At 52.1% G+C, this 25903-nt stretch overlaps 10 protein-coding genes across 10 annotated transcripts; 5 read left to right on the forward strand and 5 right to left on the reverse strand.

The window, feature by feature from the left end:
- Nucleotides 1–275: 275 nt before the first annotated feature.
- KAR3 (putative kinesin family protein (KlpA)) lies at nt 276–3236 on the reverse strand (the record flags this gene model as incomplete). Its single annotated transcript, XM_041706401.1, has 6 exons — nt 276–452; nt 513–2077; nt 2132–2263; nt 2681–2983; nt 3037–3160; nt 3219–3236. 6 exons carry the CDS (start codon nt 3234–3236, stop codon nt 276–278), a joined length of 2319 nt encoding a protein of 772 aa, XP_041558790.1.
- A 675-nt stretch (nt 3237–3911) lies between these two features.
- Nucleotides 3912–6174, forward strand: CRN1 (coronin; the record flags this gene model as incomplete). The annotated part of the gene is made up of 9 exons (XM_041706402.1): nt 3912–3945; nt 3998–4026; nt 4086–4145; nt 4208–4350; nt 4409–4457; nt 4521–4624; nt 4680–5141; nt 5190–5886; nt 5950–6174. 9 exons carry the CDS (start codon nt 3912–3914, stop codon nt 6172–6174), a joined length of 1803 nt encoding a protein of 600 aa, XP_041558791.1.
- Nucleotides 6175–6819: 645 nt separating this feature from the next.
- On the reverse strand, nt 6820–10004 carry APUU_51309A (uncharacterized protein; the record flags this gene model as incomplete). Its single annotated transcript, XM_041706403.1, has 6 exons — nt 6820–7900; nt 7959–8970; nt 9031–9298; nt 9356–9723; nt 9786–9895; nt 9961–10004. The coding sequence occupies 6 exons, from the start codon at nt 10002–10004 to the stop codon at nt 6820–6822; spliced, it is 2883 nt and encodes a 960-aa protein (XP_041558792.1).
- Nucleotides 10005–11588: 1584 nt separating this feature from the next.
- nctA (negative cofactor 2 transcription regulator complex subunit BUR6) lies at nt 11589–12399 on the forward strand (the record flags this gene model as incomplete). Its single annotated transcript, XM_041706404.1, has 2 exons — nt 11589–12078; nt 12140–12399. The coding sequence occupies 2 exons, from the start codon at nt 11589–11591 to the stop codon at nt 12397–12399; spliced, it is 750 nt and encodes a 249-aa protein (XP_041558793.1).
- Nucleotides 12400–12833: 434 nt separating this feature from the next.
- APUU_51311S (uncharacterized protein) lies at nt 12834–15627 on the forward strand (the record flags this gene model as incomplete). The annotated part of the gene is made up of 5 exons (XM_041706405.1): nt 12834–12842; nt 12919–13023; nt 13089–13759; nt 13814–14035; nt 14085–15627. 5 exons carry the CDS (start codon nt 12834–12836, stop codon nt 15625–15627), a joined length of 2550 nt encoding a protein of 849 aa, XP_041558794.1.
- Nucleotides 15628–15905: 278 nt separating this feature from the next.
- Nucleotides 15906–16136, reverse strand: APUU_51312A (uncharacterized protein; the record flags this gene model as incomplete). Its single annotated transcript, XM_041706406.1, has 1 exon — nt 15906–16136. The coding sequence occupies one exon, from the start codon at nt 16134–16136 to the stop codon at nt 15906–15908; it is 231 nt and encodes a 76-aa protein (XP_041558795.1).
- Nucleotides 16137–17018: 882 nt separating this feature from the next.
- APUU_51313S (putative MFS transporter) lies at nt 17019–18834 on the forward strand (the record flags this gene model as incomplete). Its single annotated transcript, XM_041706408.1, has 3 exons — nt 17019–17439; nt 17516–17762; nt 17820–18834. 3 exons carry the CDS (start codon nt 17019–17021, stop codon nt 18832–18834), a joined length of 1683 nt encoding a protein of 560 aa, XP_041558796.1.
- Nucleotides 18835–19318: 484 nt separating this feature from the next.
- On the forward strand, nt 19319–20494 carry APUU_51314S (lysophosphatidic acid acyltransferase LOA1; the record flags this gene model as incomplete). The annotated part of the gene is made up of 3 exons (XM_041706409.1): nt 19319–19349; nt 19409–19652; nt 19720–20494. The coding sequence occupies 3 exons, from the start codon at nt 19319–19321 to the stop codon at nt 20492–20494; spliced, it is 1050 nt and encodes a 349-aa protein (XP_041558797.1).
- Nucleotides 20495–20836: 342 nt separating this feature from the next.
- Nucleotides 20837–22810, reverse strand: ilv3 (dihydroxy-acid dehydratase ILV3; the record flags this gene model as incomplete). The annotated part of the gene is made up of 3 exons (XM_041706410.1): nt 20837–21204; nt 21259–22664; nt 22743–22810. The coding sequence occupies 3 exons, from the start codon at nt 22808–22810 to the stop codon at nt 20837–20839; spliced, it is 1842 nt and encodes a 613-aa protein (XP_041558798.1).
- Nucleotides 22811–23277: 467 nt separating this feature from the next.
- APUU_51316A (putative protein kinase) lies at nt 23278–25356 on the reverse strand (the record flags this gene model as incomplete). The annotated part of the gene is made up of 2 exons (XM_041706411.1): nt 23278–23825; nt 23883–25356. 2 exons carry the CDS (start codon nt 25354–25356, stop codon nt 23278–23280), a joined length of 2022 nt encoding a protein of 673 aa, XP_041558799.1.
- Nucleotides 25357–25903: the final 547 nt, after the last annotated feature.

Below are 25903 nucleotides of genomic sequence, written 5' to 3' on the forward strand. Positions count from 1 at the left end.
GGTGCTTGAGTTATTAACTGGGTTTGATTCAAAACTATCATTATGCTAAATCCTCATGCCATCAAACCAACCCGTACAAAACAGAACCAACACAATGTTCAGTGTACTTATAAACAGAAAATGATAGGGGTAGTGGGGGGAAATATCTCCAAAAGAAAAGACGACGCAGAAAACAGAGGAAGTAATGTGTCAAACGCCCAAAACACCGGTATCATCAGAAGAAGGGCCAGGGTCATATCGGCCAAACAGATACGAAGCAAGAGTTGAATACCAGCTTAGGTGTCACGAACACGGGTCTGTCGCTTCGCTGTCCCAATGTGCGTGTTGTGAACCTTAGTAGCGAATTTGAGACTGGTCAGGGTTTCGGACAGGTGTGCGTGCAGTGGGCTGACCATGACAAACATCAGCGTCTTCGAGTTCCCGCCCAGCGAGAATTGAAGAAGATATGTCAACTGTAGGGCATGTTAGTTTCGTTCTTTTGCTCCGCGGGGTTGGGGCTTGGGGGGACATACCTTGCTGTTCCGGTAGGGAATGTGGCCCCCTTCCTTGCCTTGTCCTAGAGCTGCAATCACATCGCCCAGACAGCTCAAGCTGCGGTTGATGTTTTGCGTCTCTCTTAGCCTCTCTCCAGTCGCACCACTGTGGCTTAGTCTTTCACTTCCAGCCAAGTCCACCAAATTGAGCGTTCCCTCACTGCGTTCGCCGGTAATATAGTTCTCGCCAATCAGTTTGAGGATGAAGACCGAGTGGGAGCGGGAAGAACGCTCGTTAGCCTTCGTAGCAGCTACTGAGCGATTGGCTGCCGCTCTCTTGAGAATGGACTCAACCATCTCGGGAGATTCCAGTTCGACGGTGGTAACGTCGGTGATGATGGTTTTCCCCCTCTGCATGTCGTGGCGGATTTCAAGCTTTTTCTTGTCCAGCTCTTCTGCTCTACCCAGTAAATCGTTCAGGTTCTCGTTGTAAACTTCAACGAAATTGCCTTCCATCTTATATCTCCAGCCCTTTTCCTCGAGGCCTGTAGCCGTCTCGTAAATTTGGTGCACTGCCCTGGGGATCATACCATCCAACGACGACATGGTGTGAGTCTTGCCACTGCCGGTCTGGCCATAGCAGAATATACAAACATTGTATCCATCCAGTGCGCTCTGCACAAGCTGGCTGATTTCATCGAATACGTCGCTGTTTTGCGATGCTGGGCCAAACACGTGGTCGTACGAGAAATTGTGGTTCTTTCTCGTCACAGCACCAAGACTGCTCTTCTCCTCGGGGCCGATAATATTGATCTCCTTGGAATCTTCCGTCTCGTCAGGGTAGGTAAACTGCGCCACTTCCGATGCATCTTCGATCCCTAGAGTGGGACGAACGCGGCAGAAAACCCGGATGTTGCCCTTGAGTTCCTGCACCTGGTTGTGTAATTTCCGCCTTAATGTTTCTTCTCTTCTGAGTTTTTCTTTGGCGGCATTGGTTTCAGCCGCAGCATCCATCATCTGCTGGTTCAATCGCTCAAAGGCTTCGGATTGCTCCTCCCTTCCGGATTCCAGGAACTCGATTCGCGCCTTCAGCGCACTGATGGTCGACTCCAAGGTCACACTGTTGGCGCTGGATGTATCCAAGTTATGTCGGAGGTTGTTGGTATTCTTTCGTTCTCGCTCAAGCTCGGTTCGCAAAGCTTGGAGGTCATCTTGCGCGGAGGCAAGTTCCTTCACTTTCTTGTCAAGTTCAATCTGTGATAGTTGCGCATCAAGAGCAGTCTGAGAATGAACCTGGTTCATCTCGCGAAGACGGTTGGACTTCTCGTCGTCCAACTTATGCTCAAAACGGCGTGTTAGCTCATTAATCTCGGATTCGTGCTGTGCATTGAGCGTGTCCAGCCGCCTTTGGCCATCATATCTGGCCGTCTCGAGTTCGGTGCGCTGGCGGGAGATAAGCTCTTCCATTGCAATTTCATGCTCACGCTGCGCGTGTTTGAAGGTATCCTCTACCGCTCCGATGCGCGATTTGATAGATTCGACCTCCACACGGAGTTCCAGGTTTCGCTCGGTCAGTTCCTTCTTTGAATCTTCCAATTCGCCAACTATATTCCAAGCTGTGTAAGCACTGTACTTGACCAGGTGAGTGGGTCGCTTACCTCTTAATTTGTACACCTCGACTGCCTCCTTGAGACCCGAGCTCGCTTGGCCATGCTGGTTCAATTGAGAGACGAAACTGCTCAAGAGATACTCCATGTTCTGTTCCCGTGCGTCTTGATCCCACTCGCCGCCTGTAGAAAAGTTAAATGCTTTGATCTTGGTTTCTTTGTTCAGGAATCCAGGTGATGGTGCCCGCTTCTTTTTGAGTGAGTCGTTGTATTGGGACTGAGGGCAGGAGAGGGTGACAATAGTAGGCTTGGGGACGGGTATTTTTGACGGGGTGAAAATGGGGGCTCTGTCATGTTTGGAAAACATGTTAGGATTTGTGATCTCGCAAGGGAATGGGCCCAAACTCAAGTTGCTCATGGATGCGCATATTGAATTCTCGTCATTAGGCGGCTCCAAATAGGGTTCCAGAAGAGGAGACAGAGCGGGTTGAGCGACGCATGTTTCCCTCTGAGAATCAAGACGGGCTTGCCACGAAGGAAGCAGTGGGGCAGGGGAGGTAGGCGGGGATAACAAGAAATATGAGGTGTGCATACCCTTACGTTTGCCAAGTACTCTGCGGGAGTTTTCTTCCTCATGGGTATCCAGAGATGTTGCGGGACGGGGAATTGAGTGTCCGTTCGGTCGGCGGGAAGTGCTCATGGAGGAATTAGGGCGCCCCATGGTTGACGAGGAAAGCGGACCTCTAGATCGCGACGCCGCTGAAGTCGACCGGGTCAAGGTGGATGAAGCGTAGGAGTTTGCGCGCCCGTGAGCTTTTGTCGTTCCATTGACGGATTTCGATGCGGACGGCGTGCCTGCGCCTGCCCTCGCGCTCTCGGTGGTACTCCTCGTGCGAGAGGATTCTTTGCCTGTCAGGTTATTTTCATACTCGCCTTGAATTGTTTGGGTTACCTACGCGGTACCGCGGTGGGTTTGCTCGCAATTGCGCCGGGCTGCGGCAGCCTCGATCGAGAGTTCGTTCCGGACGGGTTCATCTCCTTGAGCCCAGGGATGCGCGATCCCTGTATTCTAGATTGTACCTGGCATTCATATTAGGAGGGACATGCCTTGTTTGAGGATTCAATGGCAGTAAAGTACCGGGCTTCCGTTCTCCATGATACCAGTCTCGTGGACAACAACAGTGTGTGAGAACGGATGGGGAAGTCAAGGATGCAAGGACGGCAATAAACAAATCAATGAGCGACTTGCAGCGTGTCGGCAGCCGACCTGCGTTGTCAGTTGGGCGGAGTATCTATCGTCAAAGTGGGTTGATTGATATCGACTGGATGAGTGACTGATTGTTGAACTGCTTTTAGTTTCTGGTTTCTGGAGCGACGGAGGGCGGTAAACAAATTCAGCTGACTCAGCCAGGTTCCGGCGGGGCTGGGCTATACCTCCTCGGGACTAGCGGTAACGGCGTCACGACGTTTCAACGTTTCAAGGGCTTCATGCGCAACAGACTCGACTTCACACTGGATGATCTTCATTAATTTACTTCCTTTTTTCTTGGATATTCTGACCCTGGCCTATCGCTCTGTATCTGCTTGACTGGCTGAAACACCGTTGTCCTTGAACTGTTTCAATGCGGTGGTGCTCAACTTTGACCAGCTTCAAGCTCGCCCCGGCGCCCCAGTAATTACCACGGTTTCTATTCTTAATTGTTCTGAGTTACTTATCGCTCTCGAACTGCCTTCTGGGCTTCTCCCTTTCACCCCCCAGTTTCACTTCCCCTCCCTCTCTGCATTGGCTTCTCCTTGAACCTGCGTTTTGGTTCTTCTTATACCCAGCACTATGTCTGGCCGTTTCGTGCGCTCATCCAAGTACCGTAAGCTTGTTTCCCTCCCCCTCGCTTTGTCCGCGATCTGACAGGTAGCAAGGCCACGTCTTCGGACGACCAACACGAAAGGTACGGCGCAACACCTTCCGTCCCTGTCACAGGGGTTAAGAAGACTTACAACTCCACAGGATCAATGCTATGATAACCTCCGTGTTTCCCGCAATGCCTGGGATACCAACCTTGTGAAGGTTCGTGATCTTCACCGCTCTTCAATCGCCCGCCGACCCCGAGCCGCCTAACAAACCGTCAGGTCAACCCCCGTTATCTCTCCGTAAACTGGGAAGCTGGTGGTGGAGGTGCCTTCGCCGTAATTCCTCTCAGCGAGCGAGGCAGACTCCCGGAGCGGATACCTTTGTTTCGTGGTCACACCGCAGTTGTTCTAGATACGGACTGGTAAGCAGGGTCTATCACTACTTTTGTCGCAATGGTCAGCATAGGCCAACATCTGTAGGAATCCTTTCAACGACGACTTACTCGCTTCCGGATCCGATGATGGCAGAGTATGATCACCTCTAGTTTGAATCACTTTCACGGAACGCCCAGTCGGACTAAACGGTCTATAGGTCTACCTTTGGCGAGTTCCTGAGGGGTTCACGGTCAACCCCGACATAGATTCCGATGATATTCAAGACATTGCGCCTGTTGGAAAGCTTAGCGGTCACCCGAAGTAAGTACCTATATATTAAGCCTGTTTGCGATCAACATTCTCACACCCACCGCAGAAAGGTAGGCCACGTGCTCTTTAATCCCGCGGCTGAAAACATCCTCGCGACGGCATCCGGAGACTATACAGTGAAGATCTGGGATATTGAGGCTGGCGCATCCAAGCTGACGTTGAACGTGGGCGATATTGTGCAATCGCAATCCTGGAGCGCGAACGGTTCTCTTCTCGTTACTACCTCCCGTGACAAGAAGCTGCGAGTATGGGACGTCCGTCAAGAACGACCTGCGCATGAGGGCCCAGGACACACAGGAGCCAAGAACAGTCGTTCAGTATGGTTGGGAGAACGTGACAGGTTTGCAACCACCGGTTTCTCCAAGATGAGTGACCGCCAGCTGGCTCTTTGGGATATGCGATCCCCCCAACTGCCCATTGATGGCTTCAAGACCCTCGACTCTATCTCTGGTGTGTGCATGCCGTTCTGGGACGACGGTACCCAGTGCCTGTACCTGGCTGGTAGAGGGTAAGTTCGCATGCGCGGATTGTAGATGTAGACTGCTGATGACCACAGTGACGGTAACATCCGATACTACGAACTAGAGAACGACAAATTTGAGTACCTATCGGAATACAAGTCCGGGGACCCCCAGCGAGGTATTGCCTTCATGCCTAAACGTGGTGTGGACATGCACGACAATGAGATTACCCGCGCGTTCAAGACCGTTAACGATACCTACATCGAGCCGATTTCTTTCATTGTTCCTCGTCGGGCCGAGTCATTCCAGGACGATATTTACCCACCTACCATTGGCGTGACACCTGCAATGAACGCCTCAGAATGGTTCTCCGGAAAGGAGGCCATCCCACCTAAGATATCCATGGGCAGTCTCTACGATGGTCAGGGTTTGAAAGAGGTTACCGGTATTCAGGACAAGCCCACCTCTAGCTTGAGTACCGAATCTAAGCCCGAGCCTAAGCCCGAGCCTAAGCCTGCCTCTCCAGTCAAGAAGGCGCCTGAGCCTGTCTCCGAGCCAACTCCGGTGGCCAAGCCAGCACCATCCATGAAAGACCAGGGTGCATCCATGGCTGCTATGGTGAACAAGTTCGCGGATGACGAGGAGCCCGAAAAAGTGGTGGAGTCAAGCTTCGATGAGCCCTCGAAGCCAGTCGAGCGATCTACTCGTTCCCCCGGAACTTCCTCACCGTCGGTCAAGGCTAGTCCGTTCATTCAAAAGGAAGATCCGATCAAAGCACAGTCCCCTACCACGGTAAGCTATTCATATCATACCTTGGATAGCCGTCTAGTAGTCTTTGCTAACTATTTATTCCAGGCCTCACCTACGACCGCCGAACGCTCCCCTGCACCGAGCAGCCCAAGCACCCAGCCCACAGCACCGTCAAGCACCACCGGATCCGTCTCAACTGACACCGTCCAGCGAGAAATCAGCGCCATCAAGGACCTTATCGCGGAACAAACCAAGACCATCGCATCGCAGGCACAGCAAGTGTCGAAACTCACTTCTGAGATCGAATCTCTCAAGGCTCAGCTGGGCTAGCCTCCCTCCCATTGTTTCCTGCTTACTTTATTGCTCTTGTACTCTACCACACATACACATTACATCCAAGCCTCCCCCACCCCCTCCTGGCCCGCATTTTTGTCTTAGCTTGCTCACTTGCTGCTGCCTCTCATCTGCCCCGCGGGATCTCCCAATCCTAGTTGCTGTGCTTTAGCTAGCGTGTAGTTGACGTGCTCTTCTATTCTGTTGGAAAGATAAAAAGAATGGATATCCAGGATGAGTCTTTCGTTTCCCCTTAGCTTCAGCCTTGTCCATAGCTGTTTGTTTGTCTATCTGGTTTGGTCCTGTCATTGTTATGTTAGTAGATGTGATGCACTGTGATCTGGTCGTTTCTTTTTGTATCGCTTAGCTTAGCTTACGGCATGATAGCAATGTGGATACCTACTTGTTCGCTTTACGTTTCTCATTTACTGAAGTAGGTCATGGTTTATAGAGTATCGGATGTTCTAATTGCCATTGTAATTCATTAGGTATGAGGTAGAGTATCGCCTTTTCTATGCAAGAACTGGGTCTGAGCCGTCATCTGTAGTAACGAGTAAACGCCTCATCTATACGCTAACTTTTGGTACACTTCGGGATTTCCATGCATAAATATATGGTTGTAGTAGGAATATCGTGCAAGTCTTAATTCCATCGGCTCGCCTCTCGTTCTCTTTCTACTCTTGCGGCCCTGGTGTCGTCACTTTCATCATCGTATTTGTAGTTAAGTCGACGCCCGCCTCGTTCCTGACGACTGTCTCGGCGGCGGCTGGGTTTGCTGGTGTCCCGATCAGCTTGCATTGCTTCACGGCGTTGCTGTTCTTTGAGAAGACGTTCGCGGTTGCGGGCTTCACGTTCTAGAGTATGGGGGTCTTTCTCGGGTTCAGATGGTTTCGAGGTCGGCACCGCCTTCTCCCTCGAGTCCCTCGGACGATCTCTGTGACTGACTGAGCTGCGAATATCATCTTCGCGGCTACGTTTGATCTTTCTAGAGTGGTAGTCGCTATCAACCGCAGATTCAGATCGATCCCGTCGAGACCGCTTTCGATCTCTTTCCCGTTCACGAGGACGATCTCGCTCTCTGTAGCGTTCTCTCTCCTTTTCGCGGTATCGGTCGCGATCACGATCACGATCACGATCACGGTCCTGGCCACGATCACGCTCTCGATCGCGGTCACGTCGGCGCACCTCCCTATCTCTTTCTCGGTCTTCTTCGCGCCGATTTGAACGATCCTTTCCAGATCGACGAGAGTTGCTTGAGCCTTCAAGCGCCTCGGCGTTTCTACTTCGAGATTTGGAGCCGCCCCTCTCTCCCGCAATGGGTGCGAGGCGGTCATCATCTCGGCTATCACCATTGCGAGCAGGGCTTGTGCTCCGGCTGCGATTGCTATGACGGTGGGACCGACGGGACCGATGAGAACGCGTGGATTTCTCCTTGTATCGGGATGACCTGTGAGATTCGACAGAGGGAGATCGGGTGCGTTGACCATCTTCTGCTGCAACCCTGTCATTCTTGCCGTAATGAGATTTTCTGTGTCGAGACCGTGGCCGATCATAGGCAACTCCGTTATTCTCAACACTACGAGATCGCTGGCGGTACCGACGACTGTTCGAGCGGGAGCGAGAGGAAGACCGCGTTCTGCTTCTTGATTTTGATTTTGCTCTAGAGGCGGGCCGGGTTGTTGATTGAGGATGTTGATCTTCCTGAACTGCCTCTGAATGTGGCCTGCGAAATAGCCTGTTAGTCTACACTAAAGAGTACGTGATGTGAGAAAGGGACTTACGTCGCGGACGCATTAGCGCTTCGTCCGGGTGGTATCGACGGACGCCCAGCTGGTTGGAAGTTCCTCTGACGAAAGAAACTGGTGTTAGGGAGCCCCTGTCTCATTGCTTTAGGTGCAGCTGGAGCGCCTTCAACACCCGGCCCTCGCGGTGGCATGGTATTCCCCGGCATAAACTGCTGGCCGCCAAAGCTACTGCCACGACCGTGGAAGCCTCCACGCATATAACCGCCGCCTCTACCGAACCCTTGATTCATATGAGTAGGTACGCCGACGCCGCCGGCACTATTGGTTTGATCAAGACTATCAATTGTAGGGATACCTTGTAACTGATGCCCGTCGGGGTTTGCGACTTGGTCAGGATGTCCATGAGGTGTTTCCAGACTAGCACCATTCAGCGCATCGTTCAAATCTTCTGATGCTAAATCTTTTGTGGAACTTGGGTCAGCTGCTGGGTTTGATCCCTCATCTGCGTTCTTCCCTGTTTCCTCAGAAGCCGCTGCACCCACTGCGCCTTCCTCGGGCTGGGGTTCCATGTCCTGCTCCATGCTAGAGGATGCATTATCTTGGGCTGGTGCGTTAGCATTATGGGGGAAATTAGAATGCATATGGCCACTGTAGCCACCGCGGCCGCGGCCACCGGAGTAATATCCGCGACCGCGACCACGATAATTACCAGGGCCATTGTAGCCATTCTGGAAATCTTGGCTAGAAAACTGCTGTTGCTGCATTTGAGGATGAACTCCGTTGGGTTGAGACATATTATATCCGCCAAATCCAGAGGGATCCCCAAATTGCGCGCCCATACCATTCGCGAAAGCATTTGGATTGAATTTATCTTCGCCTCCATTCCACATATTGTTTTGAGAGCCGTCCCAGCCACCGTACACCCCCTGACCAGCGTTGAAATTCATTCCCATATTCATGCCACTGCTCATGCCATTCATGTTCATTCCGTAGCCTCCAAACATGCCCTGACTCGCGGCCATTGGGTCCATGCCCATTCCCGCCATTCCTGTACACGTTCATTAGTTTTATGCTTTTAGAGCCGATAGTAAGGTGTTTGATTACATACCCATAGGGTTGAAGCCCATCATCCCGTTGCCCATAAACTGAGCCATAGGATTTGCGCCCCATGCCATGTTCGGAAACATTGCAGGGCTCATATTGAATCCCATGGCGTTGGGGAAACTAGCACCGGGAACAGCATCCTGGGTTGTTTCCTGCTCAGTTTTTTGAGCGGACTCGCTATCGCCGGCGGTATCTCCTTCGCCGGCCTCGTCCTGCTCTGCATCATGCGCTTCATTCGTTGCGTCAGGACCGACCTGCTCAGCAAGTTGATTCTATGAATAACAATTAGCCCTCCACCCTAAATTTATACGCGGGGTAAAATCTAGTACCTGAGTTATCTCGTCCGTCCCTTCTTGTTCCGCGCCGGGCGCTTTGGATTCGGTGACAGCAGGAGTTGCATCATCAGTAGGCTGCGCTGTATATGAATCTTCTGTTTGATTCGGCAATGTTGTTCCGTCCGCTAGAGTCTCAGTAGTACTCGACACTTGCTGAGTGTCTTGTTTGGGGGCGTTTTCTTGCGAGGGTGCAGCGTCGGGAGTAGCAGGTAATGATTCTTGTCGCTCTTTCTCGCGCTTCTTTTCTTCCGTACGAAGGAACGCCTTGAGAGTTGTTCGGAGGGCTTTGTTTGGTTTGCAGAGGTCAGAGGAGAGTGGGGTATGCGCGCATACGGGACATGTGTCCGGAAGAGATGTCTGGCCTGCAAATTTTGTAAGAGCCGGGACAAATAATGATGGCGGGATTGGGTTGTAAGATGCTTACAATTTTCACAAATTGCCTGATCGCAGCAGGGAAGGCGAAATGCGTTTACAGCCAGTTTGTTGCAGATGGCGCAGCGCAATTTGAAGGGGATATCATCTTGACTCAAGGAGCTAAATTATGGACAATATGTGTTAGCACAGAGCGCACGAAATATACTACCATGGCAGTAGCTCACCTCGCAATGTCCATCAAGCCCGAAGGCTGAAGAGCCGTAGCCATGGGGAAGATAAGCTACACGTGCGTAGCAAGCAAGCGGACTTGACTCGAGAATTATGTTTATGACAAGGGGAAAGCGGCCGAGCAGGCAAACGAGAGCGACATGACTTCAGTCGACCATCAGTCCAATCTCCAACTGGTCACAAGAGAATGAGCGGCGGGAGGACTTGACGTGCCTGAGGAGAATCTCTGTCGCAACAACCGATTTGGCGTCGGAGTGGAGGCGGAGACCCGGAGCCGGAAGAACTTGCACCCACCCTTCACTTTGGCTGACACTAACTCGGTTACGTCTCAGTGTCTCACAAGGAGCTTGTTTTGACGAGAACAGCTACGTTACTTGGATGCCTAGACCCTTGCTCTGCAAGGCTCCGACGCAAGGTTGGCTGGAATGAGCCCGAAGCATTGAGGCCTGGGAACGTGCATGTCAGAGTGACATCGACTGCCGACGAGGCTCCCAGCCTTCTCTCTCATTTGCCCCGCTAAGCCTAGTAGTAGTGCGATATATCCATGTTTAGGGCATTTATATTGAGAATGGGATCGAAGACGCGATATCAGATTAGATCAAGTAATTTTGGTCCCTCACTGTGTAGATGCCAAAGGGCAATAAGACGGATTCCTGTGGCGGGCGATACCCGCCGCAATGACGTGGAGGTTTCAGCCCGGCACAGTAAGTCCTCTACATCTCGAGGCTCTGTGTATCATCATGTAGCGTCCGGGGTATGGAGGTGTTCACAGGGACGAGTAAACAGCAAACAAATAGCAAACAAGCGTCAATAATCAATCATCATAAATAATATAATATCCGGAAGAGAGATAAATTAAGGTTAATTTGCATCATCAACGAACAACAAAGGCAGGATCCCGCGCCGGAAGGCCAATGAGGGCTGTGTCCGCCAGGGATGACTGTTTGGTTGCAGTGGCGACGTCAGTAGAGTGTTAAGGTAGAGTCATTACGATAGTGGCATGTGATGTCGGTGAGAGCAGGCTGCAGATTAAACAGACTCGAGAGTTGGGAGTCGGAGAGAGAGAAGGTCGAGGAGAGTGTTCGTATAAAAGAAGGCGAAGCGACTGGAGAAGAAAGGAGGAAATTAAGTAAGCAGGGTTCACCAAGGAATTCGACCAAAAAACCGAAAAGTGATTTTGATTTTGCTGATTTTTGTTTAAAATTAGCGCGGCAAGGCAGGGTTAAAAGGGCTAAAAAGGTCCGCCCGCTCCCCCCGGAGGAAAGAATTCGAATCTCTTTTCTGGGTCATTGCCACGTCCCCGACCGCCTTGGGCCCACGCACCGGAGCTTGGGCCATCAACAACGATCTACGCAGTACTTCCTCACGACTTGATGTCGCGGTCGCCTTGATTCCATTTGGATCAGTTTACGATTTCAGAAGATCTCGCAGCAGAGGTAATTGCGCCATTTCCTCTTTCCCACCCTGAGCGCGCACTCGTTGCTGCTCTACGCCCGTTCGTCCCACGACGCGCCGTATACTCCATATACATACGTACACTTAGTCTATCAAGTATCAACCCTGTGGTTGATACGACTTTATGATCATCATTGTCAACAATTGCTGAGACCCGATTTTGCCAGCAATGACAGAGCAAGACAACTCTTACCGACCCCGTTCTCCCGACTTCTCCACCCTCCAGCCCACCATTCCCTCCCAACCTGTCTACCAATTCCCGGGCCACCTCTCCCACCGCGCTTCCTACGACACCTCGCCCTTCTTCACCCCGCAATACCAACAACCCCCAGTCGCGCCGACGAGGGCAAGCCAGCAATACGTCCCTCCATTTGCTGATAACAGTTACGATTCCGAGATGGCCCGCCGATCATCTCGTCTAGCGCGTTCACTTGACGTCGCGCCAGTTTCAGAGCCAAAGTACATGGAGCCCATTTCTCCAGAAGAACTACAAGAGCCCGCGGGGCCCCTAGAGCCTTTAGAGCCCCTGGAGCCTCCGAAGGTAGATCCAGCTGCTAGTATTGAGGTTAAAACCAAATTTCCGGTTGCGCGCATCAAGCGCATCATGCAGGCCGATGAAGATGTAGGCAAGGTCGCGCAGGTAACGCCTATTGCTGTCTGTACGTATTTAACAACTCCCTTTATTAGGTGGAGAATGATGCTAACATGCTGCGCCCACAGCCAAAGCACTCGAGCTTTTCATGATCTCCCTAGTGACAAAAGCCGCCAAAGAGGCCAAAGACCGGAACTCGAAACGCGTAACCGCGTCGCATCTCAAACAAGCCGTTGCGAAGGACGAAGTATTAGATTTCCTGGCAGATATCATCGCTAAGGTCCCAGATCAACCGACCGGGCGGAAGCACGAGGACGATGGAAGCGATCAAAACGAGCAACCGAAACGGAAGCGTGGCGGTCGGCGTCCAAAGGATGATAGCGATTGAATGATCACAATCATTGAATCATTCTGTTTCCTCGTGTTTTTATTGGGACGATGGGTAGCGTTTCTTTTGTGTTTAGACCTGGATGGTGCGCATATACTTTCGGCGTTGTGGAGGTGGGATGGCGTGCACCCTCAATGTGAATAGGGCTTTAATCTTGTCTATTATTTATCTGATTTCGAGGCCACAGCCAGGCTTCCAACTTCATTTCTTGATCCGTCATCTTGTGTGGAAATCAGTGACCCGTAGGGCGTAGAACAATGTAAGCGCGCTAGTCCAAAGTAAGAAGATTGAACTATGCCTCTTTCGGATTCAGGGACATCAGGCCGCATATCGACGGAGTACTTCCACTCCTCTCCCTCTTATCTCTCGCCCAGCAGCCATCTCCTGCTCATGCTTCTTCCCGTGGAGGAGTATCATGCGCCGGTTACAGAAAAATGGACTTTGTATGTTGGATACGCCCTCACCCAAACCGTACGCGCCGCGCGCCCCCTATTGTGCTTCTCCTAATCAACAAGACAGTGGTCTCGAATAATAGGCGGCTCCCGCTCGTTGTCAAAGAGCCCGCGATCTGCTTCCCCCACGGAGCGACTTACATCTTTTAAACGGACGTGTAACACACTGCAGGTCAGTCGCCAGAATCCACATGCGCGTCGTCCGCCAAGTTCCTAACTTTGTCTGCCCCTCATTAGCAAATATGGCGCTCCAGCAATGCAGCTGCCGCGGAGCAAGCAGCCATTGTACACGCGCGCAATTGCATCGATCGCCTCAATTCTGTCCTAGGCGATGAATCTCGTGGCCCCGCGCCTCATCCGTGTCTTGCATATGCCTCATCCTCTCAGATCTTTGTGACCGTTACCAAACTTGCGCTCTCGTCTCACGATGAAGCTATGCTTCGTTCAGCGACGCTCCTCTTTAATACCCTGATCGATTCGGAGGTTGACGGTGTTGTCGATAACCGATTATTCGCGCGCGCTCTGGTTGATTTGGTTCGTCGGGCGGATAAGAAGTCGGAGGATATTGAAGGACGGCTTGTGGAATTGTTGTTTGGCGTTGCGAACAACATTCGTCTCCAGCCCAACATTCTTCCCGCGTGGTTTGCTCCCCGATCAGACGATGACGATCAGAGTACTGGCAATGTTGAGTTTGCGGGCACCATGAGGACGGATGATTTCCCGTTGTTTTATGTGCTGGTGGAATATGTCCATCATGCGGGAAGGGCGGGCGACTTCGCTCGAACCGGACTCCTCTATTTGATAGAGACGGCATCGCGGTCAAAGGACCTGGAGCGATGGTTGATTGAAAGTGACTTGGCGACATTAATGGCCACCGGTTTAGGTGCTTTGTACAGCCAGCTGGGCAAGTGAGTACAGATGTTGATCCATCAGATTGAAGATGAACTAACTTTTCGTCGCAGCTTAACGTCTGGTTTGGAGGAAGACTCCGACGTACCGCATATTATTTCACATTCAGACCACGCCCAGCAGGAGACGGCGCTCCCTCCCGCGCTTGGCGTGTCGATGGATTCTTTCATGGCCTACCTCTTGTTCTGGCAAGATACAATTGATCATTGCAAATCACCTGAGGTGGTTGCAACCCTGTTGGATCACTTCCAGGTCCTTTTCCTAGAACAACTACTGTGGGTCCTCCAAAATCCATTCCATGTGCGGCTACTTATGCTCGAGTAGATACCCCTCATTGTTAGAGTCGTCTGATGTTGAAGGCGGCTCTACAGCTGCAGTCCTCACTTACCTTTACCGTATCCTCGCTTCGGTGGATCAAGAAGACCTGGTTCAGCGAATTCTTCATTTTCTGCTCGCGTCGACCTCTGATTCAGATGCACAAATAGCTGAAAAGAAAAAGAACATGTCCGCTAGTCGGCGAAAATCTCTCGACGTGCTCGCTGCGTTTTCGGAGGAGGCGGCTCGTCCGTCACCATCCCTTTTCAATTTGAGGGATCTCGCCCTTCTTGGCTTACGGTCTACAAACCGCCCAACTATCCTAGCAACATTGCGCCTGTTGACGGTCATCCTACAGCGACATTCCTCTTTTGCGCGATTCTTGATCCGAACTATTCCCGGGCAACCCGCCAAACAACGAACTGTTGGGGCACTGAATGCAGAACTAGAACAACTCCTGACAATGGCCACCTCGATCATGGATGAGCCAATGTTGGATGAGTCTTTTGAAAACTATCTCAAAGATGCTTCGTGGATACTCGAATCACGGCTCTACTTCCCCCCTCCCGGTACTAGCCCGGGAGAAGTGGTCCCTCTTGAGATTCGCCAGGATGATCTGATCGTCGGCGAGCTGTTAGACTGCCTAAAGACCTTTTTTACTAATACAGTGATTGTGAACTTGGCCTTGACGGAAGTTCTCATGAGCATTGCATCATCGAACCTTATGGCACTTGACGGATGGTTGCTTGTAGACCCTACAAAGTACAGCTATACCAAGACTGAGGGTGCATTGAAGACGGATCATATGACCGACATTCTCGACCAAGTACACTCTGTTTACCAGGTGCCATCCTGGTCCTCTGCCGACATCCCTGCCCTTACCGCTGTTCTACTGCGACTTGTTGAGAAAGTGCAAGAATGGCGAAAGCAAATCCCGGACTTTGATATCCTAGTAGCCGCACGCCGAGACTTGTTGCACGAAGCAGAAGAGCCACCCAGCAATACCGAACAGATTTCGGGCACCTCTACTACCATCTTTTCCGCAGACCGAAACTCGTTAAGTACACCGCGTAAGCCGCAACTAGGCTCCGAGCCAGGAACACCGCGTGGCCGACGTGACCTACGAAACATCACGTCTCCGCAGCGCAGTATTGTCGGTTCCCCGCTACGAGAACCTACAACATTCCACACGCCCCCTCCGCCGGATGACTCCGAGAGCCGCTCTTTTGTAGCCGAGGAGCTGCGCAAGCGATTGGCCACGCCGTTTTTCCCCAACAGCGAAACGCCTACCAAACCCGACCAGCCTACTGAAGATGGCGCGCAAGAAACAGGTGAACCAGGCCAAGCGGCGCCAGATACGAACACAAGTGCAATCGACGGTGAGCAAAAAGCGAAGGATGAAACGGCAAGTCTCGGTCACGTCCTCACCAACGTCGTCATTCTATACGAGTTCCTCTTGGAGATTTCGGCAGTGGTCCAGGCACGCGGCACTCTTTTTGATGAAGCCGGCTTCCAGGATCTAGGCTTGCCCCCCCAGGCTGATGACCTGTGAGCTGTGGCTGTGTGATTTGGCGTCCCTGGCTGGACCAAATGCGACGCCTTGCTTTTAGAAGAGATAAGAAGCTTACATTTGTCGGTATTTGAAGTAGGCTAGATAGTCTGCCATACTGTATCATAGCCCAGTTCATACATACGTACATATCACTAAGGTATAATAAGAAAACTAGGACAATACAAGGACAAAATTCACACTAATTTCTAGATAGCCACCCAACAGAAGACGGAATTACTGTACTTTTCCAAGATTCCAATATTTCCAACCCTTCCTTGTCATCGAGTCGGAAGCTTGTTGACCATGCCATTCAGCACATCCCCCAGAAGCCTCTCGACCAACCTCTCGTTGGTCTTGTTTAGAACCATGTTGAAGAATCTGTCGAGTATGCTATCCAAGACATCATCATCAAGTAGATGCGAGGGCAGCTTGCGGACCTTGTATAGTAATTCATACAGCGCGTCAAGGATTCTGTCAACGACCTGGAGAGCACGAGAGTGTCTGGACATGGTGTGCTGAGAGTCCTACGTACGGAGTAAGTAGAGTATGATGGGAGAATTCACCTGTATGTAGTTTAATCTTCAGCTTGTTCCAAAATGGGTGGAGATTGAAGAAGGCTGCCAGAATAAATAGTCGACACCCGAATATGAAGGCAGTTTCAGCGGTCGTAGTGTGTTCAGTGGAGAAGAAAGAAAAAGGGGCAACGATGGGCAGCGCTCAATGAACTCTAGAATCCACTCCAGCGAGTTTATTCTTCATACTCGACTCCTTGAGACTTGACAGCTCTGCAACCCTGTCGCTGCCATTGTGACAATCCTTGTGACTGACAATACGGAGGCCTGCTTTGTTCTTTGCCAGCTGCCTTGCTTTGAGCGCCAGCTTCAGCGTCCATCAGCACAGCAACTGAATCATCTTTAATTAGCAGCCAATGGCGGGACCACTCGCCCCCATCTGATGGCTGAGACTGAGATTGCGAACGCCCAAGAAGTCTGTCCTCAGCTTGATTGGCACTAACTCTGTAACCGTGTCGTTTTGATTAGGAATTGATTGCAATTTGCTGCTCCGAACTCCGCATGCCAATCGTTCTGCATATAATTGCTTCTTGCCCAAGCCAACTCTCGCTCTTACGCTGCATTCCTGCACCTCCGGTCGCCCTGCTGGGAATTCAGCCACGCCCCAGACCTTCCCCGTTCTTGCGCGGCCCTTACTTCAGGCATCCTGTGTCGCTGTCTTCCATCACAGCGTCTGTCCCCTGGGCTTCAATGGACCTTTCAATCTCCTCTCCTTTAACTTTTCTCATCCTCATGTGAGGCGATCGTATATACACACCCCTAACCGATTTTTTATTGTTATCAAACAGCGGGCGGGTATTAGTTAAATGGACGTAAGCCATGTCCTCCGATTATCAGCACCAGCATCAGCCATACCAGGACGACCATGACCGCGACGAAGAAGACGCTCCTTTTCTGTCCCAGCAGGATGGCGACCGTAGTGGCCACGCCCGCGGCCACTCGCACTCCTCTGCTCACGATGGGGAGAAAGGAGGCGTGGTTATCAACGGCGCTATCCGCTCGCGACTCATGATTACGCTCCTTGCGATTGTCCTAGCTGTTGAAGTCGGCTTCGTAATGGCTGGTGGCCCAATGACCCGCATTTACGAAGCGATCGCCTGCCGTGAGCATTTCGCCGAATTTGACCCGACCAAGATCGGTCCTGATGGCCAGGTCGCGGAGGAGCTGTGTAAGGGCAAGGAAGTCCAGAGTGAGGTCGCTGCTGTAAAGGGGTATATGGAGTTCTTCGAGGGCGTTTTGAGTGCGTTTCACCATTTCTTTCTTTCTTTCTTTCTTTCTTTTTTTTTTTTTTTTTGAAACTAGGCTGATCAATTCAGGTGTTTTCTTGGCTGCGCCATACGGTCTTCTGGCGGACCGGTTTGGTCGCAGAAAGGCGCTCTGTTTCGGTATCCCGGGGTTTATCCTCAATTGTGTGATTATGTTCGTTGTTATGTGGTTTTCTGATATCTTTCCACTGCGTGCGGTGTGGGCTTCCTGCTTGACTTTTGTGTTTGGCGGGGGCCCGGTTGTGACTATTGCTGTTATCTTTACTATGATAGCTGATGTGACGACAGAAGATGAGAGGTGAGGCGTCACTTTAATCTGTCTACTCGGTTTGAATGCATGAGCTAACTTCTCCAGGGCGATGATGTTCTTCCGATTCGGCGTCGCGAGCATGGCAGCCGACTTCGTCTCGAGTGCCGCTAGTTCGTGGCTAATGGTTTATAACCCCTGGGTTCCTCTCATTGTCGGATGGGGCGTAGTTATCGTGGGCGTTCTCATGGCATTGTTCTTACCCGAGACGAAGAATGCTGTTACTCCTCGTTCTTTTGGGCCGTCTGGCGAAATGGAGCTTGACTCGCTAGCCTCTCCGAGCGGAGTGCGCAAAACCTCGGTTTCATCGGAGAAGTTTACAGCAGAGCGTGATGAGGATGATGCAGATACTCATTTCAGCAACGGACCAAGGCCGCACTCGTTCTTTGCTGCGTTGGGAAGCGTGTTCAGGTCATATCTCAAACCGTACGCCTTTATTTTGCGCACAAGGCGTGTCCTTCTCCTACTATCCTCGTTCTTGGTATACCGACTCAGTCGCGGTTCCTCGTGGTTTTTGGTTCAGTATATCTCTGCGCGGTATAGCTGGACAATTGCCCAAGCAAACCTGCTGGTTTCCTTCAAACCGGCCCTAACCATTCCCCTCTTCTTATTCATCATCCCCGCCATCAGCAAATACAAGCTCAAAGGCATGAAATCCAACATGAAAGACCTCCAGCTCGCCCGCGCAAGCATTATTTTCCTCGCGGTAGGCACGCTGGGAATTGGACTCTCCCCAAGCACCGCAATGCTCATCCCCAGCCTCATTGTGCAAACAACGGGCTCCGGATTCGCATACCTAGCACGGTCGTTGATCACGACCCTTGTGAAGCGCGAAGAAACCGCGCGGTTATTCACTGTCATCGAAGTCCTGCAGGCTATCGGTAACGTTATTGCCAGTCTGTCCATCACGAATGTTTTCCAGATCGGACTTGAACTGGGGGGTCCGTGGGTTGGTCTTGCGTGGATGATGACATCTACGGCATTTTGTCTTGTCGGGGTGTCTATTTGGACATTTAAACTGCCTTCTACGGCAGAGGACAAGCCTGAGGACCATGGAGACTGAGCCCCCTTGGGCTCCGATCCGATGTATATATAGTGATTTTTGGATGTATATATAAATGGTGGCGTTGGTTACTACTTTACATAGGCTGTATAGAAGATAGAATTGTCGTTTTATCTAGGTGCCATCAGCGGTTCGTCGGATACGTAACTTAGCGGATGTACCTGGCATATGGCGCCTCAGGCAACAAGGCTGCGGCTCACATGTTTCATTTCAGGCCAGGCAAATATCGCGATCGCTGTTCATCACAGGTTCTCTACCACCCCACGGTGCTTTCTTTCTATATTGCAACTAATCCCTGACTCTCTCTGGGTCTCTGAAAGTCGCTGCCAACCGTTCGCAATACAGCCCCGTTCCTTCCTCGAACAAGCTTGCGAGACTTTTAAAACACCCCACCGCAATCCCACTACTCTTGCAATGGCCAACTAGCACAGCTTCGTTTGCACCGTTATCGACATATTACTTATTTTATTGTCCTCTCTTCCCCATGGAAAAATTCTCCCAGTTTCGCGACCGAGGTTTGTATACCCATTGAAGCTTTCATATCCCGTACATCCCAACTGACAGCTGTCATCAGGCTCCGGCATCGCACCCTTCCTTCCTGTCCCACTCCAACCCGTACCTGGCTGCTGTCCGCTGCCAATACGCGCTTTGTTATTTAGCATACGCCTCCCGTTCTTCATATTCGCATGTGTGAGCTACTTCCTCGTCCTGAAATGGCTCCCGATCGGATCGTTGGGCAAAAAGGCGGCTCTGTGGTGTATACTGGGGATACCCAGCATATGGTGGGTTGACCTTCAGGTAGACGGCGTACGGAAGGGGTAAGTTCTCTGACATTCTGCGAAAATAAGACGGGAACATGCGTACTGATTGGTCTTCTCATTTTAGCCACCTCTCACGACAACGATCTCGTCTCCCTGGCCGGGAATCTGTCATTGCGGCCTCGTTTACCTCCCCCATTGATGCGCTCTATCTCGCCGCGATATTTGACCCCATTTTCACTGCGTCTTATCCCACCACCCGGGAAGTAGAGCAAATATCGCTCCTGTCGGCGATTTTGCGCGCGTTTGCCTCGCCTCAGCTCCACCCTCCACCCGGCGCAAAGACCATAAGTCTCTCCGCGCTAGAGCGCAAATATCGCGGCCGCCCTATTGTCGCGTTCGCGGAATGTACAACCACCAACGGCCGCGGCATTCTCCCGCTGTCCCCGGCATTAGCCAACATTTCGTCAAAGACGAAGATCTTCCCTGTGTCCTTGCGCTACCAGCCCGAAGATGTAGTCACCCCGCTACCAGGCTGCTATCTGAGCTTCATCTGGGCTCTCTTGAGCAAACCAACGCACTACATTCGCGTGCGAATCGCCGAACCCGTCAGGATCGGCGGTGAAGGCGGCGCCGGTCGCCAACCTGGAATCAAGGAGAAAATGAAGGATTCGACATACAATACTAATTTTTTTGATGTGTTGGATGAGGTAAGTGGCTCCAAGGGTGGAGCGGTTTCGTCGAAGGATATGCCAGAGGTTGACCTTAGCCCTGCTGAGAAGAACCTCCTGGATACCGTCGCGGACTCGCTGGCGAGATTAGGCAGGGGGAAACGAGTTGGACTGAATGTTGCGGACAAGCTGGCTTTTATCAGGGTGTGGGGGGCAGATACGACATGGTAGATCTTACCAAGTTATATTATTATCAGTTGCTCGGATTTGCCTCTGGGTTATACCTAGGCATTGGAGTACAATTACTGTATACATCGCAGCTCATGCATCAACGTTTTGCAATTACTACGGCCGCTACCAAGAATTAGTAGGTACCTACATCAGGGAATAGAATTAATGAAAGCAACCATCGGTAGGTAGAAAAAAGAAGAAACGCTTTTTTGTTCTCTAAAATCCCACCTCCTAAACCAAAACCAGCTAGCTATATAAACTAGGCCTATTAAACAGAATACTGTACTTGAAGTATACCATACATCTGAACCCAAAGCTCAGTCACATCACAACAAAAGCCGTTTACTCCAACGCATCCGTAATACACCCAGAACTAGCATCCTTCACATTCCGAGCATACTTACCCAGCGTCCCGCGCAGGCTCAATCCCGTTACAGGCAGTTTGCCATCAGCCCGATCCTGCTCCCACTGCTTGCGTCGCTTCGCAAGCTCCGTCTCCTCAACGTACAGATCCAGCACGCGGTTCTCGGCATCGATTGTGATTTTGTCGCCGTCGTGCACGAGACCGATGGGGCCGCCGACGGCGGCTTCGGGGACAATGTGTCCGATTAGGAACCCGTGGGAACCACCGGAGAAACGGCCGTCTGTGATAAGAGCGCAAGTGTTGCCGAGGCCGGCGCCCATCAGGGCGGAGGAGGGCTTGAGCATTTCTGTGGATGGGTTAATTAGTTGGTTGATTAAGAATAGGGGGGGAAGAAACGTACCAGGCATGCCGGGACCGCCCTTAGGGCCGGTGTAGCGGATTACGACGACGGTTTTCTCGTCCTTGGTGATTTCGTTGCGCTCGAGGGCCTCGATGAAGAGGTCTTCGTGGTCGAAGACGCGGGCCTTGCCGGTGAAGACGGTGCCCTCCTTTCCGGTGATCTTGCCAACGCAGCCGCCGGGGGCGAGGGAACCGCGAAGGATCTGGATGTGGCCGGTTTCCTTGATGGGGTCGGAGAAGGGGCGGATGATCTTCTGATCGGCGGGGAAGTCGGGAACCTTCTCGAGGTTCTTCGCGAGGGTTTCGCCGGTGACGGTTATGCCGGAGCCGTCGATGACGCCTTCCTTGAGGAGGAATTTGAGGAGGGACGGGGTGCCGCCGATGTTGTGGAGGTCGGCCATGACATATTTACCGGAGGGCTTGAGGTCGGCGAGGAAGGGGGTGCGGTCGGAGACGGCCTGGAAGTCGTCGATTGTGAGCTTGATGCCGACGGAGTCGGCAATAGCGATAAGGTGGAGGACAGCGTTAGTTGAGCCACCCGTGATGTTGACAACGATCATGGCGTTCTCGAAGGCCTGGCGGGTGAGGATGTCTGAGGGACGGATGTCCTCGACAAGGAGGCGCTTGATGGCCTCACCAGCGCGGAGACATTCGTCGTTCTTGGCCTGGGATTCGGCAGGGTTGGATGAGGATCCGGTGAGAGTCATACCCATAACTTCGATGGCTGTGGCCATGGTGTTGGCTGTGTACATACCACCGCAGGCACCGCCTCCGGGGCAGGCGTGGCGGATGATGTCGAAACGCTCGGGCTCGTTGATCTGGCCGGTGATGTACTGACCGTAGGCCTGGAATGCGGAGACAATGTCAATGTCGGCATTGTTCTGCATTGACGCGCAACCGGGCTTGATAGATCCACCGTAGACCATTAGACTGGGGCGGTTGACTCTGCCCATGGCCATCAAGACACCGGGCATGTTCTTGTCACAACCGGGAATACTAATGTTGGCGTCATACCACTGGCCGCCCATGACGGTTTCAATAGAGTCGGCAATAAGATCACGGCTTTGCAGCGAGTATCGCATACCGCTAGTACCCATACTGATACCATCACTAACGCCAATAGTGTTGAACTGGTATCCGATGAGTCCTGCTTTCTGCACTCCCTCGCGCACGCGGTTGTTCAAGTCTAGAAGGTGCATGTTGCAGGGGTTGCCGTTATACCAGACGGAGGAGATTCCGACTTGGGCCTTGTTCATATCGGCTTCCGTGAGACCCGTGGCGTACAGCATAGCTTGGGAGGCACCTTGCGAGATAGGCTGTGTGATATTGCGGGAGACCTTGTTGAGAGCGGGCTCATCGTCGGTAGAGGAGGCCTTTTGCCGGGGAATGGTAGTGGAAATGGGTCGGCTAGAGGTAGCACCAGTCAGTACAAAAGAAATTGGGTGTTGCAGTCACTCCATGAGCGTGCAATGGGTGGTAGAATACATGGAAGTCCGGTTAGCCAAGCTCCGGAGAGCAGAGGGCACGCGGCCCCGAGTTTGTGAGAGAAGCATTGTCGTCTGCCCGGATCTCGGCTGGATGTATAAAGAACACACCGCACCACAGCAGGAGCTTAAATAACAGGCAAGATCGAAAAAAAGACCTCGGAGTTCTGAGCGAGGGAGGAGGAGAAAGTCAGAAAAGTTGAGGGCGATCTGAAGTTCCTCCGCAGCGAGGTCGGGGCCGGAGTTGGAACCAGGCTCCCCGGGCGCCAATCAGCGGTGGGGCTTACTAAGGGCCCCTGCAGCAGCGAGTCCACTAACAGTTGCTTGTTTATGGTGACAAGCTTACGGGGGAATAATTCAGGCGTACAATAGGTAGTCATTTCTAAGGGTATAAATCAGATCTAGCCAAGCTTCATCAAGCCTACGGCATTTGCGCCGACCTAGTGATCATGCGTCACATGGCCATGATGGCATAAATCACGAGGGAAAAAAAAACAGTAAGGAGAATATTACAGCAAAGACGCAAGAGACCAGCTCTAGGGGACTTCTTTGTCGCCTCGCTTCAGTCCACCAGGAACATCAATCGCGCCCTTCACCCACTCCATAGCCGCGATCTCGTCAAGGCCTTTGCGTTTCGTATTTCGCTTCAAAAGTAACTCGACACACTCCCGGGCACCCTCGAGTTGGCGGCCCTTCTCGGGATCCCATTCACCGTCACTGTCAGCATACCGATACCAGGACCATTCACACCGGGCGATGCGGTGTGGGGTTCGAGCTCGAAGTTTAGCGGGGTCACCCCGAGTTCCTGGCAATGCATCGAAGGGAAGCCTGCTCTCCATCATAGCGTACAGCAAGACTCCAAGCGCCCAGCCATCGGTGGACCGTCCATCGTACGGTTGCCCCATAAGAATTTCTGGTGCTGCATAGTCTTCACTTCCGCATCTGGTTTGGAGAAGAGGGCTCTCAGGGGGTTCAGGTATACGTCTAGAGAGACCCAGGTCACTGAGGGTTATTATGGCACGGTCATAAGTGCGCCAATCAGTGATCTTCTGCAAAGATTCTGCAGGGAGATTCACAAGAACGTCTGTGTAATTAACTAGTCAGTATCTACCATGATAGAAAAGCCGACAGAAAAACCTACTCTCGAGTTTAATATCACGATGGACCACGTAGTTCTCATGCAAGTGGCGTACAGCTGCCACTAGCTCCGCAAATATACGGCGGATGAGACCGGGTGACATGGGTCTAGTGTTGTGCGAAACGACTTCGAACAGGTCGCCGCCCGGACAGTAGTCCAGAACTAGAAGGGCACGCTTTTCGTCGCTGCCAAAGGCCTTCAGTTGCACGAGTGATGGGTGGTTCAGGGTCTTCAGAATTTCGACTTCGCGCTTGAGGGACACCTCCAACCGCTCCTCGTCAGCTCCACCTGCCGGTCCGTGGTCGATAATTTTGATTGCAACTAATTTCTGGGTTGCGGGATGACCGTGCCCAGAGTCGCCAGTTCCTTCGAGCTCTATACGAACAGCTAGAGAAACCTGGCTGAATGTCCCGTGTCCAAGCTGTCGGAGCTTACGATACAGTCGTGGCTGCTGGGTCCGAATAGAGCGCACCGAGTAGATTTCATCTGCGCCCTGTGTACCAGATGACTGGATGAGGACCGGTTTGTTGTCGTCAATGCCGTACCCACTGCTTCGTGGAGGAGACGGTGGGCGAACCGTCGGTAAAGCGATACCGCGATGGATGGCCAAGTATTGCTCCCGGTGCAGGTTATTCGATTTTGAATCCGTGCTGGAAGAGGAAACAATCCCTTGAGAGAGACCAGTTCCGGAAACAGCAACGGGGCGAGGCTTAATCGGAACACTTCGACCTGGTGGAACATACTCACTTAAACTACGATTGCGCGCATGCTTTGGGGCCACCGGCGTGTCCAAGGTTTTCTCAGTACTAGGTTTATCCGTGGTTCCAGAAGTTTTGCCGCGAGATCGAGATTCCGAGGTTCCGGACAATGACAACTGCGATGGGTCGCTGGGCCGCATACTTAGGCTCGAACCAGTCCTGGAGGCGATCGAAGAAGTCCGGGATAACGACTGCGAATTACGACGCGGCGGAAGTTTCCATGGCGAAGCGCCTCCAATAGGCGACGGCAAAGGTGTAATATCTCCCATGGCTATTAGTTGAGGAGAAGACAAAAGAGAAGCTGGAGATAGGGAACCCCCACTATGACTTGGTCCAGCCATCAAAGCCCGTAGACTTGGCGTACGATGCGGAAGGCTGCTTGCAGAGGTACTATGGTGGACAAACAAGTCGGCCTCTCTATGCGGGCTCAGCCGATGAGGGCTCGAATGGTGAGCACTCGAGATATCGGTGCGGATCTGCAAAGATGGTACAGCGGCAGCATCGTGCTCTTTATACGTCACATCCTGGATGGAGACGGGGGACAAGTTGTCGGGGGATAAAGGCGCAAAGTCGGGGCCTTCACGGCCTGTATTCATCGAAGACGTTGAATGAAGCTCATTATCACTCGAGACCGTTATGGTGCTAGACCCGTGTAACTCGGGGTGGTGGACGACGGACCCTGACCTATCGGTCGGTGGAGGTGATTCCGGGTGAACCATCGAACGAGTATGAAGCCTAAAACGCTACAGTGACATTAGATGACCCTTTTCGTCGTTAAACGACATTTAACGAATCCAGAGCCATACTTGCGAAAGCGTGCGGGTGAGACCGGGCCCGGAATCTTCAGAGCGCCTCGGACAAAGCCCCGAGGGTGGCACTGAGGTTGAAGAGGCCTCAAGATAAAGGGAAGGTGAGCGAAACAACGATAATGATCATTCAGCACATCAGCAAGTCTGAAACTCAGAGGGATGCGAGGCAAAAGGGCTTGAAGCCAACGGAAGCGCTGGCAACAAAGCAGGAAGGAAGTTGAAAGCGCTGGCGGTTGGGGGGCTGGTCAGGGCCAGGGCCTAGTAATATGAGAGAGATTAAGCCCCAAATCAAATCAAGCCTGGCAGCGACGTAATCTGCGCGCAGACCCGGTAATATTACACCAGTATATTAATAGCACCGGCGGCGGAGTTTAAATCGAGCTTCTGCATGCTTGCGTTTGGCGCTTGATGTTGAAGGCTCAAAGCAGGAAATTTTTTGGCTCGTCCTGCGGGGTCA

Source organism: Aspergillus puulaauensis, chromosome 5 (assembly GCF_016861865.1).
Source record: "Aspergillus puulaauensis MK2 DNA, chromosome 5, nearly complete sequence".
Classification (NCBI taxonomy): Eukaryota; Fungi; Ascomycota; class Eurotiomycetes; order Eurotiales; family Aspergillaceae; genus Aspergillus; species Aspergillus puulaauensis.